Source organism: Nomascus leucogenys, chromosome 22a, assembly GCF_006542625.1.
Source record: "Nomascus leucogenys isolate Asia chromosome 22a, Asia_NLE_v1, whole genome shotgun sequence".
NCBI classification, from domain to species: Eukaryota; Metazoa; Chordata; class Mammalia; order Primates; family Hylobatidae; genus Nomascus; species Nomascus leucogenys.
In genome coordinates, this window is record NC_044402.1 from 115,871,534 (window position 1) to 115,888,379 (window position 16,846).

Consider the following 16,846-nt stretch of genomic DNA (forward strand, 5'->3'; position numbering starts at 1 on the left):
CAATTTTAATTAATAAATATTTGGGTCCACTTAAATCTATTAAAGCAGAAAATGTAAAGCTATCTCCATTAGTGAAGAGATGAAGTGACAAAAACGAATCAGTTTTTGTAGCAACTGACTTAGAAAATCTTGGACTGAAATAAACAATTAGAGACTTGCACATCATAGATTTTCAAATATTTGCTGAATTGAAAAAGAACATTCACAAGAATTATTTCCCCCGAAGGTGCCTTATTATCAAATAGATGAACTTCAAGTTGTGGAATGTAAATCTTTTATTAAAACAGTTGTCTTTCCACAGTAGTAAAGCTTTGGCACATACAGTATAAAAAATAATCACCCACCATAATTATACCAAATTCCTCTTATCAACTGCATACTAAGTGTTTTCAATACAATTTTTTCCGTATAAAAATACTGGGAAAAATTGATAAATAACAGGTAAGAGAAAGATATTTCTAGGCAATTATTAGGATCATTTGGAAAAAGTGAGTACTGTGGATATTTAAAATATCACAGTAACAAGATCATGCTTGTTCCTACAGTATTGTGGGCCAGACACTTAAGTGAAAGCAGAAGTGTTTGTTTGGGTGACTTTCCTACTTAAAATTTTGGTCACATCATTTCAAAACATTTGCATCTTGGTTGGCTGCATATGCTTTCCTATTGATCCCAAACCAAATCACAAGTTAGAATCACTTCATTTAAAATACTGAGCTGTATTGAATACTTGGAAGCAGAACAGGCAATGTGCAGCCCTCATTTATGAGAAAGCTCTCAGGACAGTCCCAGGGTGATGCTTGGAGAAGCTGTGAGTTGAGCTGAAGCTGGAGAACTTCCTCCAGAGCAAAGGGCTTAAGAAAGAAACAAGAACTCTAAGATGGGTCTGCTAACATCACTCCAGTTTAGATGGATCTTGGCAGAGAGACATGCTTGTTCCTCTGGATTGGAAAGATTTACTCTCGGGAATCTTCTCTGTCAGCCTGTACATCTAAAGGCATGAAGCACTCAATTGGGCAATTAACATTCTGTTAAAAAAGAAGAGGGAAAAAAAATTAGTGGCAAATACTGTAAAGTGTACAGAAAAAGCGGGGAGGTGGGGACTCATGACAGCTGCTTATAGATAGGATAATATTTCTCCCTAGTTTCAAGAACCTAGCAGCATACTGGGCAATAGGAGATGTTCAAGAGTTAAGTAAATTACAACAAACTATATTATGGAATACAGTGTATCACTTAAGTCATTTATGAATTTTTTAAAGAAATTAAAATATTTCGTTCATTCTGAAGAAAGATAACCTGTAGAAAGAGACTGTCTAGTATGAGGGAACACACTCGTGGTGCTAATGCACTTACAGTGTTTGTTCTCTGATGGTATCTCTGAGTATATTGGTTGTAGGACTGGCCAGTAGTGCCTTCGGGACTGGGTTCGCCCCCAGGTCTGCGGCAGTTGTCACAGCGCCAGCCCTGAGAGAGTAGAGACATGAAGTCAAATGGGATTTATGATAACCTGAGGACATCGTAATTTAGTGTTTAAGAAAAATTTCACATCTTATGCACTGGCAAAATATAAGCAGTTAATCACTAAGGAAGCTTTGATGATGATTTCATGCATTTTTAACTCTCAGAATACATTTTGGCTTATTACCATATCTTATACCTACATCTGTCTCTCTATGTTGTTTCTTTCTCCTGAAATGTGTCTTCTCTTCCTGTTCAAACCTTACCCATCTGCTGAGGCTCGTTTCAATCCCAACTTCCTCAACAAGTTCTCTGCACTAGACGATAGAAAAGGTTTTCAAAGAATCCTAGCGATTTTAAAAGGGACTTGAGATCACATGAAGAAGCATTCTCATTTTATAGGTGAGGAAACAGACCCAGAGGAGAGGAGTGACTTGCTTAGAGGGAGCAGGGAAGTCACACAGTGGACCACTGGTGGAGTGTGCCTGCTGCCCAGGAGGTGGGGTGACCCTGGCCATGTTCTTTCTAATGCACCACTTTGCCACTCTTCCTAAACTTCCCTAGGCAGTGACATGGTATCACCTGGCCAGAGATGGCATGGGAGATGGAAACGGGACCAAGCTGAGCCAGTGAGGCTCCTGCCTGAAGTTTTTGCTGGAAATGGGAGGAGACACGTTCTCTTTCACTACTGTTCTTAAGCTGGGAGGGGGTAAAGCAAGCTCATGGAGGTCAGTCATCAATGGCACCATCAGCAGAGACCCCACTGAAGCATGAAGCCAGTGCATGGGAAGGCACGCGGAGCAAGAGGGACTCCGGGCGCCATTGCTGGAGCAGCCCTTGAAGCTGGTGGGTCTTCGGACTGTTCCATTAAGTGGGCCATTTTTGCTTAACTTGAGTTGGACTTTTTTCTTACAACTAAAATGCAGCCCTAAATCATACAATCGCTTTCTTTTTTAATTAGAATTTAAATATTTTAGACATATTTCTCTGTTTAAGCACATATGCCCCTTAATACCTAACACAATACCCGTGACTACCTCCTTACAGAATCATTGAATCTTGCTTTCATATGAGAAAGTGAAGTTTCCACTCCTGTCTTAAATGTTTCATTTAGCACTCTACTTGAGAATAGGGTAAGTGTCACACATGAAAGGTTTCATGTGCATAAATAATGAGAAGATGCTGAAGTGAGACCAAAATCAACTTCCCAGCAAATTCATTCTCCATCACACAGTTTTATACCAGAATGACTGAGTTCTAAGGTCATATGTTCACAGTCGTTGTAAGTGTTAATGGGGGGGGGGGGGTTGGGGGGAGAGAGAGAGAGAGAGAGAGACTGAATTCAATCTAAATTCCAATCTCTAATTCTCCTCCATCAGAATTGGGAGCACCTCCCTCCCCATATAATCACTGGGGGTGAAACAAGATCATAGTAGTTTCCGTGGGCTGCCCCTGGTGGGGCCAAGACAGGCCCCTGAACACCCCTGCTGCCAGATTAATTTTCCTAAAGATTAATTTTGCCAAAGACTATTTTCCATCATGTTTCTTTGCATCTTGGATACCTGTAATCGGTTAATGCATTTGGCATTAACCAATGAGTCTCACCCTTGAGTGTGAAGCACACCCCTCACCCACCAGGATTTGGGGAGTTGCTGGGAGGGCATGTCTTCATTGAAAACAAAGGGCTGTCACGTTCCATTGCTTTTGAGTTACACATAATTTCATTTTGAAACTTCAAATCGCATTAGAGAAAGGCTTATTATTTTTTGTTATACTGGGCATGTTTTAGAAATGGTTGAGAAGTACTGGCTTAAATAATGGGTTGCCAAGGCCCTCCATAAGACATTTCTTTCCATCTAATTTCTTACCAGAAGATAGCAGGCAGAGGGTTGGCTCGCCAAAGCCCACGTGGGCCAGCTCCTTTCTATCCCAGGGGGTGTGCTTTCTGTCTCTCTGCTTTCTCCCTTCCCAACTAAACCTTAGCCATCGTAAACCTCAGCCAGTTCATGCTTCTCTTTCTTGCTAATTCCAGCCTACCCAGAACTATATTTGTCAGACCCACTTAGAATTTAATTAGCTTGACTTCGAAATGTATGCTAATTTAACATCTTCAACTATATCATTAAGAGCCAAGCCATTTCTCATTTCCTCTGTTTTTCCTATACTGCTTAGCACAGTGCTAGACCTATAACAAGGATTTGTTCTGAATCAAGAGAGAGGGTAAAAGAAGTGGCATTTTCTTACATCTGAGATATTCAAAATATTTAACAACGTTGCCATGGGGATACCTGTCCATCAGAATGGAGCTGGAGGCCTAGAGCTACACTGCACTTAACACTTTGCTGAAAAATAGAAGCAGCCTGAGAATAGTAGGGGAGGGGAGGGTCTCAGGCTGCCCAGGATGGGGAGAACCAGCTGAAATGAAACACATTCTATTTACCACTAATTAATTTGAATAGTATCTCTGCTTCACTTTTTCTCAGTGTAAATAGTGTCTCTCTCTGACATGCTAGGGAGCTTAGGAAAATGATTCTAACATCGTATAAATGACAGGTATTGCTATTAAGAATGACTCAATTCTTGTGTCTTTGGTACTTTACATGCCATTCATGCTTTCTACTAAGAGTAATAGAAAGAATGAATGGCTGAATGGCATGTAAGGTAGACAGAGCTACTCTAGAACTCTAGGTCAGCAGCTGTATGCCAACAGGAAATGTGGTATTTTAATACTTCCGAAGGGTCTCTGCCACTCCTGTGTGTACGACACCCTCGCAGGAGCCCACACTTTATCTTATCTAACTTGTAGGGAGCCTGGCACATCCGGTCTTACCCGCTGGCCTCCAAAGCACGTGCAGGAGCAAATGGCACCGAGATATTCCTTCTGCCACTGTTCTCCTACGTGGTACGTCTTCCCATCATCATAACACGTTGCCTCATCTGCATATAGACACAAGACAGATGCACACGTAAGCTAAGAACAATACTGCAAACTTGATCTAGGGGTGGGTTCTATTTCTGTCCTAAATTTGTATCATCACAGCACAAATTCCACATATTTATGTGAATCATCCATAAGAGAAGTACTACTATACAGATCTTAGGGTGGCATTTCCAAAAATTAGACCTAATACACTGGAAAGGGTCCAATGGGAAGATGGAAATCATATTTTAAAAGTTGAATCTACAGACCAGTAAAGCTTCTTTGTAGCATTTTACTGCAGATAATGGTCAAAATACTCAGGTTGGAAAAGTGCTAAAGTGTCCTGTAATAACATTAAATCATGACTCATTTTTGAAGCTTGTCTCCAGTTTCCCAAATCAAAAGATTAAGAAACCCACTGTTCACTCCTCAAGGAGACCTAAAGTCTCCAATCATTTCTGTGAATGAGAGTTACAGCCTGATAATGAAAGTGAGAATGCTTAATAAGGCACTAAAAATTATCTGTGATGACTTACGAGGGTCACACTTGAATTCTCCTTTTCCATTCCCAAGACACGTGCAGCTCATCATCTGGCCATTTTCTCCCTGGCGGTCCCACTTCTCTCCAATCTTGTAGTTCACACCATTGTCATGGCACCATCCTGTAGGGGTGGGGAAAGTCAGGACCAAAAGGTTATTTGTATATTCTGACTCACAAGACAGTAGGTAAACTGGGACGTGTCACAGGGTCTTCAGAACCACGATCTGGAAGAAATAGCAAGTTAAAGGTACAAACCCCTATAATGGGCCATTTATTTTATTCTATTTATTTATTTACTTTTTATTTATTTATTTTTTTTTGAGACAGAGTCTTGCTCTGTCACCCAGGCTGGAGTGAAGTGGTGCAATCTCGGCTCACTGCAACCTCCATCTCCTGGGTTCATGCAGTTATCCTGCCTCAGCCTCCTGAGTAGCTGGGATTACAGGCACTCCCCACAATGCGAATTTTTTTTTTTTTGTATTTTTTGTAGAGATGGGGTTTTACCATGTTGGGTAGGCTGGTCTCAAACTCCTGAGCTCAGGTGATCTGCCCGCCTCGGCCTCCCAAAGTGCTGGGATTACAGGTGTGAGCCACCACGCCTGGCCAATGGGCCATTTCTTTGGTTGAATATTAAAATATTATTTTTTATCATTTACCATTTTCTAGGGCATTTTAAGACCCAATTTATTCTGCCACAATCATGTCATCAGAATAGTCAAATGAAATGACTTTCATTTGAATTCTCACTATTAAGATTTAAAATTGTGGAAAACTAAAGTGGGATTGGAGTAGACCGTTAGGAATAGATCCTAGATGAAAAATCACTTTTGGATTTGCAGAAACCCTGGATACAAAGTAGTTCAATTAACCATAAAACAAGGATCAGCTGATCTCTACATGCCACCAGCTGTTTCGTGTACATGGGAAGAGTAAAAAAATGAACCTGGATAAAACAAAACAAAAGCAAACAAAATGCTAAATCATTGGTTATTATCCACATCAAATAAGTCTGGTTCTGTGGAATATCTAAAAGTCACAGTTATATGCCTTTAACTACTATACATAAGAGATGACTTTTTAACCTCCAGGGCTTATACAACATAACACCTCAGTAGCTTATATAACAATATACTACTTTTTCCATTTTATCAACAATTCAGCCTGCCTTAAGCTACAAAGTAAAATAATTAGACAACTATGATATCAAAACAAAGATTATGTAAGTTGAGCCAAAGAGTCACATAAATGAACTTGACATCCCCTGCTCCCACAATTGCACCTAAGTGCTCAAACAGGTAATAAACATACAAACTTAAATGTAGTTCAATTTCAGGAGTTAAAAACCACCTACTTGAAGTCAAATATTAAAATTTCCAGCTCCTAAACAGCATATGATGTTTTTAGTGTTTTTCATTTTCAGATGGTCAAACATGGAAGTCTATATTGAAAACATTGGCTGGCTTTTACAACTTCAGTCTGGATTAAATGATTTCAAGTATACAAGTTAAGTAAAATACTTTGAAAATCTTTTTTACCAAGTCTTATATTCTAATTCCACAGGATATGATTTCTGTATGTCTATAAGAGGCTTATTTATAGGCATAACGGTCAACACCTATAAAAATGAACCAATTGTCAATAATCATCACATCTCCTAAACACAAAGAATAGATGAAAGGTTTATAAATTCTAATCCTAAATCTCAAAGCATAATAGATATTTCCTGGCACATTTTAAGTTAAAAAATTTGAAAATTAAAACCTATTAGAATTTGAAAATCAAACATTTATCAATTCAAGTTGATTTTTAATTATCTAAAAGCAGATTATCTGTTTTTTCTTTTATATTTCTAGCAACATTCAAGCTACTTGGGCTATATGTGTGATGCAAAAGTGTGTGCATGGGTACTATGATACGTGCATGTTTGGTTTATGTTGAAGGAGACAGTGTTTTTGAGTCTAAATGTTCACCTCTGATCTCACTCAACACTGAAGAACCTCTGATCTCACTCAACACTGAAGATTAAAAGAGATTTGAGATTTTTCTGTGTCTCTAATACTCTTAATTAGACCTGGTTCCAAAAGTCTTTATTAATTTGTTTTCACAGAAAATTTCAAAAATCAAATTAGTACCATAATCTTATGTTTAATTAATAGTTGTATTGGCATACAACCCTTGAAATGAAGCCATGTCCAACAAGTAAAATTTCCCATCATTTTTCTATGATGCAAAATATTACTTCGAGTCAAACAGTATTCCCTTGTTTGCTTCATGTTTGGAAGAACCTGTGTTTTCCAAACATGCTTCCTTGGCACATGAGTGCATGCATGGAACTTGAGGAGACGAACACGCAAGTGGATGGACAAAGCAACTACTCACTAGATGAATCACATCTGAAATGACCACTTCCAAAGCCTAAGCACTGGCACAACAGTTTAAAGCCTGATTCAGACATTCGTTCCCACTCATCTCCAACGGCATAATGGGAAACTGTGTAGGGGTCAAAGCACGAGTCATCTGTAGGTTGGTTCAAGCCTTCGTTGACTGAAGAAAAGGAAGAAAAAGCAAAAAGAGACATCTTATTAATTGATTTGGACCGTAAGAAGAAAACAGAATGGTTGTATACAATGACTTAATCTAAACAAAAATTCCAGGAGGATTAAAAGACATTCATCTGTCCTATCAAGGCATTAACTGCTCTAAAAAACCATGGTTAGATGTAGTCAGTGGACACGTGTCACAGGCATCCAACAGGAAGCCCATATTTTATTTTTCCCTTGCTTCTAAAATAATTGCCCTTTCTGTTGAAACTACTTTATAGAACATGGAACAGATCTTGAGGCAATTTAAGCTAGTTGAGAACTTTAGTGGGATGCAAAGCCTAGTGACGCCTCTCCATTAGTACCTGAGTGACCTTGGGCTAGCTATTTAACATGGCTCTGCCTTGCTTCCCTCATCTGCAATACTAGGGTAATAATAAAAATATCTATACCTCCTGGGGAATCTTGTGAAGATTATATAAGGTCATGAATTCAGAACATTGACCCTTTTCCAAGACTTAGAAAGTGTTCACTAAGTAAAGAATAATTATTAAAGGCTGTCTTTTGCTTATAATGCAAAAGTCTTAGCATTTTAATATACCATTATAATGTAAGTTTCACTTTTATTATTGTAATTTTTGCATAATAGTGCAGAAAGCCCAGATTTTGGACCTTGTTATTATAGTAGGGAGACTGCTTTATCAATGAGGTCAACTGTTCCAAATAAGAAAATGCCCTTGGAATACAGATGATTTAGGAATAAGTAAGGGAGTCTTTTCATGTTACCTAAGATCTTATCTGTTTATGATTTGGAAAAGCTTATTTTAAAAAAATCTATGCAAACAAAGCATGCTTCAAATTATTCCCTAAAAATTAAATAAACTAATTTACTTTGACTTAAAATCCCACTGTGTATTTTTCTTTTTACAGTGCAAAACTCAAAAGCTCAAAAGCAGTAGATATTTGAGGTGCCTAATTTTTCAAAGGCGTCACCCTTGAAGATAATAGCGTTTTGGAGAGCTGGTAAGTCTGAGACGTCTCAAAGCTGGGAGAACCTGGTTAGAATGTAGAATACTGCTGCTGGGAATAAGGAATTTAAAAGAAAAATGGAAGGAACTTAAATTGTTACTAGGGGTTTCTATACTCAAAAGAGCCAGGAGTTAAAATTCCATCCTAACTAAAGTTAAAGAGATGGAATCTTTAAAAAAAAAAAAAAATGACTTAGAAAAGCACAAAGACCTTTTTGCTCTTGAAAATTCTGTTCATATGGCATTCTACTAGTAAAGCCACAAAAGGCAAAGATAAGCGTTACTGTGGATATGTAATACAACAAACACAAAATAATCTCCTCCCAACCTCTCTCCAGCCAAATGCTCAACTGCTTAATTCACAGGAATTTATACATGTAAAGTAGCACAGTCTTCTATCAGATGAGGGAAGAGGCTAAAATTAAGCAACTGGCCTTAGGAATAAAATCTGTCACTTGGCAAAGACAGGACTTAGCACTCCCTGTTGGTGTGGAGTAGAGAACTCTCCTCTTGGAAGATTTGGGATTCACGGTTTTGATTATCCCCTATCTCATGTGCCTTGGTGAATCTTCAGCTGCTGCAAATTGAGCAGCCAGGTGGCACACTACTGATTTGAAAGGATTTCCCAGGTGCTACAAAGAAGAGTCAATGATCTTTTAACCTCTATAGAAGCTTTTGACCTATATAGTCAGAAAAAAAATGGAAATAACATTGGAAAAAAATGGAAATAACATTGGAAAAATGGATTAACATTGGAATAACATTCTCTGCAGACAGAAATGCACAGTGTTGGTAGCATTTTATATCAGGAGCTAAAGCCAACTGTCCCCGTGTCTGCAGAAGGGGTATTTTCTTTATAGGTAATCGTTTCAGTATCTAATCACTGAAGAGGACAGCAGCATGGTGAGATGGAGAGGGTCTGGGAAAAGACATCAGGAAATCTGTGCCCTATATCAACTCAGATACTCATAAGTAAGGACTCAGTGTTGTACTAAATAATATTTGAAGTCCCTTCTAGATCTGTAATCATATCACCATTTGAGAGTCTTGTCAATTACGTATGCATTTTATGAAGACAACAGGATATGGCAGGCGGTGGGGGAGAGATTAATTTAATATAAAGTTGCTCATGTATTTCATGTTGATGTGTTGCATTAAATCCCAAAGATAAAAGGACAATGGGAACAAAGGTACAGTCAACAGAAAAGCCCATCTCTGGTGTAGAGCAGAGGGGAGCCTGTGTCTAAATAATACGTGTTTACATACCAGAGTTGCCCACGGTAACAACCTCTTCCCGAACCTTATGCCTCTGCTGGTCTTTCAGTGCCTCCACTATGATGTTGTAGGTGGCACCTCTGGTGAGGCCTGTCAGAGTGGCACTGGTAGAAGTTCCAGGAACCCTGAACTGCAATTATCGGTACATCCAAAGCAGAGAGAAAGCATTATAGTGAGGAATGACATGGGCTCTCCTCTTACCAATAACCCTCACTGTTTAAACAAAGCAAAGGAAGACAAAAAACAAAAAACAAAAAGAAGAGGGAGGGTATAGTGGTCCTAACCAGCTGAGGAGAGAAATGGAACAAGGATACGGGCTATCATTCCTGCCAGATTTTCCTGCCAACAATCTACCTATGTGCTCCATAGTTACCAGGAGCCCTTGACAATACTAGAGACGGCCTGCCCTTGATCTTGCTTCAGTCGCAGGTCTGCATAAGCCCTCTGGAAGCCCTGGCCATGTTTGCTTCACATAAAACCTGGACACTGCACTATATGGGAGGCACAGCCATCCTCCTTCAGGTGACATCTGACCCCAGTGTGGCGTCCTTAAAACAGTTGGGCAAATCCTCAAACTCATGTTTCTAAGCTCATAAATTTCCTACAGTATTGTCAGTTTTTAAATTCTGCCACTTTCTAAAAGTAACAACACAAAAAAATTGATACTGTCAGTGGGCCGGGTGTAGTGGGTGGCTCATGCTTGTAGTCCCAGCACTTTGGGATGCCAAGGCGGGCGGATCACGAGGTCAGGAGATCGAGACCATCCTGGCCAACATTGTGAAACCCCGTCTCTACTAAAAATACAAAAATTAGCTGGGTGTGGTGGCACATGCTTGTAATCCCAGCTATTTGGGAGGCTGAGGCAGGAGAATCGCTTGAACCTGGGAGGCAGAGGTTGCAGTGAGCCGAGATCATGCCACTGCACTCCAGCCTGGGCGACAGAGCAAGACTCCGTCTCGGGGAAAAAAAAAAAAATTGATACTGTCAACACAAATTAAAGAATATAAGTTTTAGAGAATCAATCACTTATCAGCTGCTATGCACAGCTTCACCTGTTTTTTTTTTTTTTTCTTTAGACATATTGTAGATAGTGGGGTTCTTCAAGGACAAATCGTAAAGGTAGTATTTTAGACTTCTGCACACAAATGGAAGTTCAGGTAGAATATTTTTCTTTTCTAGAATCATCTCTTTGTCTATCTTACTCAAAAAGAACCTCAAATGTGTGAGAATAATAGAAATAGCTTCATTTTCTCTATGAAATAAAAGCTAGTGACTCTCTGGTATGTCCTCCAAAGTAGAGCCATATTGGGATTAAAAAAAAAAAAAGCAGGGCTTAAATGTGCCATCTTCTAAGTGGTTCTAGAAGCGAAGCCACTTTTTTTTTTTCCAAGAGACGAGGTTTCACCATTTTGGCCAGGCTGGTCTTGAACTCCTGACCTCAAGTGATCCACCTGCCTCGGCCTCCCAAAGTGCTGGGATTACAGGGGTGAGCCATCACACCTGGCCATGAAGCCACTTTTTATCCAAGGGCTGGTCACTTCAGTTACCTAACTTACTCCTTTCTGTGCTGCCCCATGAGAAGTGAAGAGAAAAATTAATTACCTGTAAGGGTTCTTCATCAGTGCCAACAGGATGACATGAAATGATGTACTCAGAAGTGTCCTGGAATGGGGCCCATGAGATGGTTGTCTGAGAGAGAGCTTCTTGTCCTGTAGAGGCATTTGGATTGAGTCCCGGACCATGTGGGTAGAGGTGATAGTCTACATCTTCCCTGGGGATGTGACCAATTTGGATCTCCTCACCTACATTCGGCGGGTATGGTCTTGGCCTATGCCTTATGGGGGTGGCCGTTGTGGGCGGTGTGGTCCGCCTAAAACCATGTTCCTCAAAGATCATTTGTTGCCCAACACTGGGTTGCTGACCAGAAGTGCCAGGAAGCTGAATACCATTTCCAGTGTCATACCCAGGGTGGGTGATGACAGGGGTCTTTTGAACTGTGGAAGGAACATCCAAGATCTCTGGTCCATGAAGATTGGGGTGTGGAAGGGTTACCAGTTGGGGAAGCTCGTCTAGCCAAGAGAGGTTAGAGCCAAAAAAGCAAAGTGCATTAAGCTCCAGGAAGTAGCAGCAGTGATAATAATCGATTCAGGCAACAATGACTTCATCAATTTGATAAAAGTCACCAGAAAATGAGCAGTTCTGAGATCACAAAACACTTTTTCCAGAAAGAAATCTTTAGGATTTTTCTCAAAGGTTTCTTTATAGTTTAGAAAGAAAAAAGTGTTAGTATGAATTTATCATACACACAGCTTTAAACCGCTGAGCTGTTTAAAGAACAGAGCTGAGCTGTTTAAAGAATAGAAGCTGCCTCTGCTCAAATTAAACCTAATGGAACTGAAATGTGCAGTCTTTCTCTTTCTTTCTTTTTTAAATTTGAGAAGCAAGTTGTAGGAAGTAGAATCCAGACTAATCATATCAGTGTCATAAGTATGAGAATTACAGAGGTTTGGCTCAACAGTTTTTCATGGTTTGAAATGGTAAAAATAGATAAAACACACATGCTCATTTTTTAAATTTTCCTATCACGAATACAGCATTTTCTTGAAATTAACTGAAACTGGATGCAAAAGACATTATTTAGCTCTAAGTTGTAGAAACCAAATAGAGATAAATGTGAGAGGTTTCTCTCCCTCCTTTAAAAAAGGAAACATTTTAAAATTCAACAGAAGGTATAAAAGAAGAGCAATGATAGCAACTTGGTTTTACATTTTAACATCTTGTTTGAATTTTTAAAAGGCGAATAACAAGGCTTTATATTGAGTGGCTGTAGTAAAGAAATAAAATAAAACCAAACTCTGCAGTATGTTAAATTATTCCTCCTATTAAAGAATGCAATATATACCCTATGCTGTTAGAAAAAAAATCACAAGAAATGCATCAAAACATGGAGAACCTTTTCATATTGCAAGATTGCTCATTTGTTATTAGTTTTGTCCTAACTTTCTCCTTGTTACCTGCAAGATACTCTTACCTGTCTTTTTCCTTCCAATTAGGGGCTCGCTCTTCTGATTATTCTTCAGGGCAATGACATAAATTGTATATTCGGTTCCCGGTTCCAGGCCTGAAGGGAGAATAGAACCATCGCATTATGTCAATGGGCTCAGCTAGTCAAGTGGAAGTCGGTCTCACCAGCAGACGCTACTGGGAGCAGGCACTTCCTCTCCAGCTGGCTGTTGGCCTCTTGAAGGTAAAATCGACTTCACTTTTCCTCCATAAACACCCAAATATCCTGCATATAGTCCACTTCGCAAGTTAATTATCTTACTGTCATATCTGACACCTGAATAGACACTCTTTGGCTAACTTTTCCAGGGTATTCTTTTTTTTTTTTTTTTTAAGACGGAGTCTCACTCTGTTGCCCAGGCTGGAGTGCAGTGGTGCGATCTCGGCTCACTGCAAGCTCCACTTCCTGGGTTCAGCCATTCTCCTGCCTCAGCCACCTGAGTAGCTGGGACTACAGACGCCCATCACCATGCCTGGCTAATTCTTTTTTTGTATTTTTAGTAGAGACGGGGTTTCACTGTGTTAGCCAGGATGGTCTCGATCTCCTGACCTTGTGATCTGCCTGCCTCGGCCTGCCAAAGTGCTGGGATTACAGGCATGAGCCACCGCGCCCGGCCTTTGCAGGGTATTCTTTTAACATGTGGTCTTATTTGCCTTTTTGAATTCAAGAAAATCTATCAGCATCATGTACTACCACTGGAATATAAATTTGAAAGACAGTCCTGCAGATTATATACATGAATCTACTTAGGCCTAATAACCAAGCAGTCCTCAGTGGCAGATCAATGAAAAGTGAAACTAAAGGCAAGTGAAGAGTAGGAGAGATTGGCCAGTGTTTGTGCAGCCTCTGGGAAGTGTCTAGTTCAATTCTTCTCATGTCTGCTTCTATTTTCCTGTTCCCCCCAATTCTAAAAAGCCAGTGTCTCCTTCTAAGGTCTGTATGTTCTGTGGGAATTGTAAAGTCCAGGTGATACTCTATACAGACTGATATGGTTTGGCTCTGTGTCCGCATCCAACATCTGGAATTGTAATCCCCATGTATTGAGGAAAGGAGGTGATTGGATCATGGCGTGATTCCCCCAGGCTGTTCTCATGATAGTTCTCACAAGATCTGATAGTTTGGTAAGTATCTGCAGGTTCCTCCTTTGTGCTTCTCTCTCCTGCTGCCATGTAAGACATGCCTGTTTTCCCTTCCACCATGATTGTACATTTTCTGAGGCCTCCCCAGCCATGAGGAACTGTGAGTCAATTAAACCTCTTTATAGCAGTATGAAAACAGACTAATACACATAGTTTAAATATTTCATCTCTTAGGCAAAAATAATACTAGAGGCTTATAGTCTTTCCCACCGAGGTAGCCAACCTCTTATTCCCCATTCCAGGCATTCTTCCAATGTGGGTGGTTGAGATTGCTCTGCCTCAGGACCTATCCTGTGATAGTGGTCCACAAGGTCAATGGCAGGTGGTGCTCTGGCAAGTCCTGCAAGATTGCCATATCTATAGAGAGCTGAGTGTAATGACAGAATCACAATCAGCTAGTATGCTTTGAAAAATATCTTTCTCCAGGACTGAATTGACAGGTATCTGGCAAACTTGCAGCAAAAGGAAAACATGAGTTTCGTCATGCCATTAGGACAGTCTTGAAATTGCATTTTCCTTCACTCATGCCTTTTGGGATGTATTAAGCTTTACCACTCCTACACAGAGAATGCTTTTTGAGGTTATCAGGAACAGAGTTTCGCATTCTCATGACACAGTATCAAAGACGGCGTGGGAGTTTGCTAAGGACTTCATGTGTCCTAGGTAGTAAGAAGGAAAATGACAGCATGGAAGCAGCAATACCAGTAATAGTAGCCTCTGTGACACCAGGGCGGGGCCGAGGGACCACTTCTCTGGGAGGAGACCCAGGCTTCTCATACTTGATGATGTAGCCGGTAATCCTGGCACGTGGCGGCTGCCATGATACCAGCAAGGAATTGGGTGTGGTGGCCAGGAAACGCAGGTTGGATGGTGCATCAATGGCTGAAAGAAAACAAAATTAAGTCTCTAAGAAGGCAAATAACCAAGAAAATTACTCCCACACTTTTCTTCTGAGTCCTTCTAAACACACTTAAAGGAATCTGAGAATACTGTAAACGGGAAAAAGGATTCTCTGGAATCTATAATACAAAAATATCTGCCTCACATTTATTTTTTGAGTTCATGAGACTGACTGCATACAAGTCAGAGGCATTTCTCCAGTAGAAAGTATAGTTACCAGTGGAGGCATCGATGACCACAGGGGAGCTCCGGGCATTGTCGTTCAAGGTGTACAGGTAGATCTTGTAGTCAGTGCCTGGTTGTAAACCTGGGATTTGAGAAGAGATGATTTTTACCAGTTCTTGCTTTTTACTAGGAGAATTCTCAGGCTAGCCTGCAATTTTTCTGGGTTCTTCTGTCATCCCATATTTATATAGACTACCAAAGTGGTCCACATTTGAACAGTAAAGTAGAGTATGGTATGGATGTTAACTGTTAACAAGAAACGTATCTCGAAAGTGAATCACTGATGCAGACAAGGACACTGGCTAAAGTAAATTCTGGAAAGCAAAAATGCTATGTTGGAAGAGGCCCTCTTGCAGAATGGGGAGCAGCCACTTACTGAGGTTTTCTCTTCACCGTAATCAGATGGTCAATAGTTGAGCCTTGGAATCACAATTTTAAAAAGCTAAAAAAGACCTCAGATATTGAATATTCTTTGATTACAATTTTGATCTTTATTAAGTAGTATTGTTTACTTTTATATTAACTATGCCTTTTAATCTATACTAATGCTAAGATCTATACATCACTATTTTTTATTTCTTTTAGTTTTAAACCTTATAATTTTTTAAATAAGAAAGGGCACAATGATGAAAGATCAAACTTGTTGATTGAAACTTATACCACTTCCATGACAAATATTACACGAAATCAGACATTTAAAGGACAAAACTATTTCTGATCATAGCGTGAAAATAACGTTCTAAAACTGGGTGATTATGATAACACTGAAAATAAATTTTATCATTGTGGGTCGTAGAACAATTAATAAGCCTGTTTACATTGTGGATATTTGTTAACAAATGTGGTTAGTGCAATGAGTTCCCTGACCTGTGATGGTATAGCTTCTGACATCTGGCTTGATGGTTCTCTGGATTGGAGTCTGGCCATTGGCTGGAACAGCATCAACTTGGAAGCCAGTGATTGTCTCGGTCTTGGTTCTCCAGCTAATGGTGATGGTGGTCTCAGTAGCATCTGTCACACGAGCCCTTCTTGGTGGGCTGACATCTGCACAGGAGCATAGCTAGAGATTAGTGCCTGCTTGGGTCATCCATGTAAAGTTTTGGTATTTTAAAACATTTCCTTGGTATATATCAAATTCATCCATTTCAAGAAATATATAACTAGTAATGTGTAGATTATCTCCTTTGGCATTCAGAGAGAAAGGTCAACTGTAATTACAAAATATGAAAATATCTACCTCTCAGACATTTTATTTTGAAGAACTGAGAAGCTTTATAGATACTACCAGTGGTTCCCAGGGCTGGCTTTATAGTATCTACAAATACTTCAATAAATATTAAAATTATTAATGTATTATAATGTAAAAATATGTGTGGTAGGAGTTATAATAACATGGCCAGCTAACAACTGTGTGTGTGTGTGTGAGAGTGTGAGAGAGAGAGAGAGTGTGTGTGTGTGTCTAATATTACGGCAAGTATTTTGTATTTTCTCTCAACAGGTACAATGCCATCCCTCTTTTATAAACGATAAAACTTTGACACTTTACCTGACTTTTGAAAAGGCATACATCAAGGTGTTGATAAAACAGAAGGCTAGAATCTAAGCCTGATTTTGTCCAATGGTTACTGTGCTGTGATATAATTTGAATATTTGTCCCTGTCCAAATATCTGTTGAGTTGCATTCTCCAATGCTGGAGGTGGGGCCTGGTGAGAGGTGTTTGGGTCATGGGGGCAGATCCCTTGTGGCTTGGTG

The 16,846-nt window shown here is 39.7% G+C and overlaps 1 protein-coding gene across 30 annotated transcripts in view; it reads right to left on the reverse strand.

The window, feature by feature from the left end:
• Window positions 1-257: 257 nt before the first annotated feature.
• FN1 (fibronectin 1) overlaps window positions 258-16,846 on the reverse strand; it is a 75,004-nt gene continuing 58,415 nt past the window's right edge. For 4 of the 30 annotated variants that reach the window (XM_012498416.2, XM_012498272.2, XM_030803726.1 and 1 more), the window contains 12 exons: window positions 15,961-16,137; window positions 15,086-15,175; window positions 14,671-14,850; window positions 12,797-12,886; window positions 11,568-11,834; window positions 11,368-11,474; window positions 9,757-9,895; window positions 7,302-7,466; window positions 4,918-5,043; window positions 4,292-4,398; window positions 1,357-1,467; window positions 258-1,028 (listed from right to left, as the gene is read on the reverse strand). In XM_012498416.2, coding sequence (XP_012353870.1) covers window positions 957-1,028; window positions 1,357-1,467; window positions 4,292-4,398; window positions 4,918-5,043; window positions 7,302-7,466; window positions 9,757-9,895; window positions 11,368-11,474; window positions 11,568-11,834; window positions 12,797-12,886; window positions 14,671-14,850; window positions 15,086-15,175; window positions 15,961-16,137 — 1,631 coding nt within the window. In that variant the 3' untranslated portion in view covers window positions 258-956. The other 26 variants (XM_012498324.2, XM_030803728.1, XM_030803717.1 and 23 more) reach the window with 11 other exon arrangements.